A 4,774-nucleotide genomic window follows, 5' to 3' on the forward strand; every position below is an offset into this window, starting at 1 on the left:
TTCTGTTTGAAAAAAGTTGTGCAGTTTTCTCTAATTTCATACTTCTTTCTATTGTTCATAACGCCATAGAAATTGCTGCCTGATAACACATTATTAAATGCCTGATAACACATTATTAAATTTCACGTGGCTCAATTCCTATGACTTCATCTCCTGAACAGTAATATAATTTTCCGTTTATGTGCAGTGGAATATCAGGAAATTGTCTGTGAAGTGTGTTGCAAACAAAGTTATTACACTGACAGCAACAGTCAGTTTCATGTAATCATTCTTTGCAGGCTGGATCGAAACATGTACGACAGTAGAAAAAGACTGCCTGGCAGTGAATATAAAAGAAGACGGGTGATGAAGGAAGATGACAATAAGAAGCAAAAGGATGCACTACAACAATATTTAAAGCCAAAGAGAGAATGACCTAGAAGCAGTGAGGGTGCAAAAATAGATCCTGAAAGTAGAGATCCTAGTGGAGGTACTGCAGCTACATCTTTATCTTCCGGACATGACCAGAAAGTTGACAAACACAGTACTGTAACCACTGTATACAGTAGCAATGCTGACGGTGTGCCACCCACAACGTGTTCAACAGACCTCGTCTGGACTCAAGACCTACTTTGTCATGAAAGCTTCAAGACTGAAACATCAGGCAAAACTGAAATTAGGCAACCCGATTCGGAAAATACCAGAGGAACATCAGCCAAGGTACTCACCACCGGAAAAGGGATTTAAGGCGAACCTAAACTGAAAGACACAATTGACTCATATCCCGGATGATGGCTGGAAATTATTACCGACTGCATTCGAACGACTTTGGTCATGCGAGGTCCCCCGAGCGCATCAAGGAAACTGAAGAACGTACTAAAAACGCGGACAACCGGAGTTTCAGCCCTGTGCACTACAGCTATTCTTTGAAGAATTTAGAAAAAGCAGATAGACATTGGTTGGTGTACTTTTTTGTTGCAAGCTTTTTTCGTCATCTACAGTAAAAATTGCAAAGAACGGTATAAGCTACTGGTGGCACCTTGCATCATATCTCAAAAGTCACAGACAGGAAGTCTACCAAGCATTTGAATTCACATAAAAAGTGGATCGTGTTTTCTGAGGGACTGAAAAACTCATGAACTGTCGATGCCCATCATCAAAGGCTTCTGAATACTGAAAGCGAACATTGGAAAAATGTTCTTGATTGCTTAATAGCAATAATTAATTTCCTGGGTCAGCACTGTCTGCCTCTGAGATGAAGTACAGATACACTCTTTCAGCCTGACAACAGAAACTTCTTGAAACTTGTTGAATTATTCAAAAAATTCAACACTGTGATGATGGAGCACCTGCACAGAACAAAGCAGGGTTAGAACAATGGTCATCATTATCTTGGAAAAGGAACAAAGAATCAAATAATTAATCTTATTGGATCATCAACAACCAACAACATTCTATTAATGATGAAATCTGCAAAGTAATACAGTATAATTCTGGACTGCACAGAAGATATTTCAAAAGTTGACCAGATGACAGTTGTGGTACATTTCGTCCAGGAGACAAGACTCGACAGAGTATATGATGTCCGAATTTGGGAGCATTTCCTGGGATTTCTTCCAGTGCCTGATTCTTTACACTCCACTTTCATGCAGGTTGTACTCAAGTTCTTGGAAGATAAAAAAATCCTATTGTATAATATGAGAGGGCAAGGATATGTCAATGGAGCAAACATGAAAGGAAAGAACTTTGACCTCCAGAAACGAATTTCAGATATGAACAAGAGATCATTTTATGTACCATGTAAGAGTCACTCATTGAATCCTGATGTAAACTATGCCGCTAGTCTTCTAAATATGCTGTTTCCATGTTTTTGACAGTGAAAAGCTTGTATGTCTTCTTCTCGTCCTCCGTTCGACTTTAGGATGTCTTGAAGAAGTATCTGCCTAACGTGTTGCTGAAGCCACTGAGCGATACAAGGTGGGAAAGTAGCATCAATGACCTTACTCCACCGAGGTTTAAGATTGGAGACATTTATGATGCACTGGTTCAGATATCAGCAAAATTCAATGGTAAGACCGCTCACGAAACAGCGTCACTTGTGAATCAAATAAAAAATTACACCTTTCTCACTTCTCTGGTAATCTGATATGACATTCTGCTTCACATCAGTGCAGTCAGTAATACCCTCCAGACCACTGACATAAATGTTTTGGAGACCGTGGAAATGCTTGAAATACGAAAGCATAAAATGAGACCTGCAGAACAGAAGAAAAGTTTGTGTCTTTCTTGATGGATTCCAAAGAATGGGCTACAGAATTAGAGCTAGAAGATCTAACATTAACATGGATAAGTGTTTCCCGGTGATGAAGTAAGAAGCCAATACACTTTATCTATGAAGGAAGGGATGAGACAATAGATGAACGAACAAAACGAAACAAGATTGAATTCTACTGTTATCTTTTAGATATAGTAATCACATCTTTGGAAGAGAGATTCAATCGACTGAAAGCTGATTGTGATTATTTTGATTTTCTCTACGACATTGATGAGCTGAAGAATGCACCTCCTGACAGCCTGGGCACAAAGTGTAGAAACCTCGCAGAGATTTTGCAAGATCATGAGTGAAGCGACATTGATGCACTGGAGTTGAGAGATGAACTAAAAGTGCTTTCAAGATTGTTGAAACCTGGAATAGGTCCAAAAGAGATTCTGAAGTTTATGGGAAGACATAATTTTTGCCCGAATGTTAACATTGCTCTAAGAATTCTCCTAACACTCTCAGTGACAGTTGCGAGTGGAAAGAGGAGTTTTTCAAAACTGAAATTGATAAAGTCATACCTCCGATCAATGATGAACAAAATTCATTTGAATGATCTTGCAACAATATCGATTGAGAATGAGCTGGCGGAGGACTTACATTACACAGATCATGTGAAAGAGTTTGCACAAGCAAAAGCTAGGATGGATCGATTTGTCTAGTGTTTTTTTAAACTTTTATATCATGATCAGTGTCTTGGTTATTTACTGTGTTCTTTATTATTTTGTTCAACATTAAACAGTTATCATAAATATTATTGTTCAAACCAGATTATCATTAAATTGTAAATATATTTTGTTTTCAGTTGAATACTTTATATGTTCACAACCATTGAAAAATGTTTATTTACTTTAACTGTAAGTTCAAGCCACGCAAGATTAGCCAAGCGGTCTAACACACTGCAGTCATGGACTGTGTAGCTGGCCCCAGTGGAGGTTCGAGTCTTCCCTTGGACATGGGTGTGTGTATTTGTTCTCAGGATAATTTAGGATAAGTAGTGTGTAAGCTTAGGGAGTGAAGACCTTAGCAGTTAAGCCCCATTAGATTTCACACACATTTGGACAATTGCGTAAATTCACAAATCTTATAAAAATTAGCTTGATTTACTCAATCAGGTTTGATTCCACTTAAGAGCTAGTGCCCAGTAACTGTTTTGTACAAATCCGTAAAGAATGTCCCAACCAGTGGCAATTTTTGTTTCTATTTCCCAGATCTACATAGATTTTTGGCTCGGTGTGGCTATTCTCAGTGCTTGGAGTTAAGTTTACATCTATAACGTAATGCTGAATGTAACTGTAAACATGACGGTTTAGACACAAGCACATATTAACAGCTCGGGGAGGCACTTGGGCTTATATACTGATAAATGAGACCACTTTTTGACTACATCTAGGAATTTCAAAAGATATGGGCATTTCCTATCTCTTCACATATACATTGCCAACTTCTCAAGAGCAGTATCAAAGGCAACAATTGTGACTGACCAGAAATATACAGATATAACCCTGATAATTGCAAAAACAGGAAACATTTTATAACTAATAACATAACATACAACATAGACAGTTTACAGTATGTTCATAAAAAAACAACTAAAGTCACAGAAACCAATGCAATATGGCGGAACTGTTCGGAATACTGATAACATATTTGAAATATGCTTCAAAATGTACTCAGTTGCCCCATTTAATGTCTGCACTGTTTTTAATGTACTTCCTTAAAATTCGAAGTAAATAATCCTTAGTGCATTCACAAAGTTGTATATCTGACCAACTGACAAATCTAATACACTATATAACAAGAACAAAGAAACATCCCTGTCCATATATGCACTTGTGCATAATTGAACCATAATCTAGATGTCTGGCAATAAAGTTTAGTAAGATACGGAGTGTTAAGTCAATAGCTATAAGAACACCACAGCTTTTCACAATACAATACAAACCTTTTGGTAACATATATGATACCAACTAGAAATCTATGTCCAGTAGCTCAAAAGTACCTCACACCACAGACTTTCAGAAAAAAATGTTATTCTATCATATCAACAATTTAGAACTGTGAGTTCCTTATGGCAACCAACAACATCAAAACTGAAGCTGTGAGTACAAAGTAACAGAGAATTTTGCAACAGTTTCAAGGTACTTGTATTAATTCAAAGTGTATCATGTGATAGTCAGAAAGGTTAACTGCAGGCAATACTTAACAGATACATACACAAAAAATAAGATGGCCCATATTCTGTGTAGACACTATAAAAATGAATTTCAAATTTCTCCTGAGGTTAATGTGTATTTCATCCCCCTATGGAAGTAACAGCTACACATCGACTCATAAACTAACCTTGTCCTCAGTAACTTTAGGCACTGAACACAAATAATGGTTTAAAACTAGTTCATTACCAGCAATATTCGACTCAGGATGCATCTATATTGTAACATGATTCACCTCCTTGTGTACTGATTGTAAAGAAGCAGT

The 4,774-nt window shown here is 37.2% G+C and overlaps 1 protein-coding gene across 1 annotated transcript; it reads left to right on the forward strand.

Annotated features, from left to right (window-relative positions):
* The first annotated feature begins 770 nt into the window (after window positions 1–770).
* On the forward strand, window positions 771–3,151 carry LOC126184056 (uncharacterized). Its single transcript, XM_049926417.1, has 7 exons — window positions 771–937; window positions 1,142–1,212; window positions 1,486–1,805; window positions 1,901–2,048; window positions 2,154–2,252; window positions 2,378–2,566; window positions 3,102–3,151. The coding sequence occupies exons 1-7, from the start codon at window positions 771–773 to the stop codon at window positions 3,149–3,151; spliced, it is 1,044 nt and encodes a 347-aa protein (XP_049782374.1).
* Window positions 3,152–4,774: the final 1,623 nt, after the last annotated feature.

This window comes from Schistocerca cancellata, chromosome 4 (genome assembly GCF_023864275.1).
Source record: "Schistocerca cancellata isolate TAMUIC-IGC-003103 chromosome 4, iqSchCanc2.1, whole genome shotgun sequence".
Lineage (NCBI taxonomy): Eukaryota > Metazoa > Arthropoda > Insecta > Orthoptera > Acrididae > Schistocerca > Schistocerca cancellata.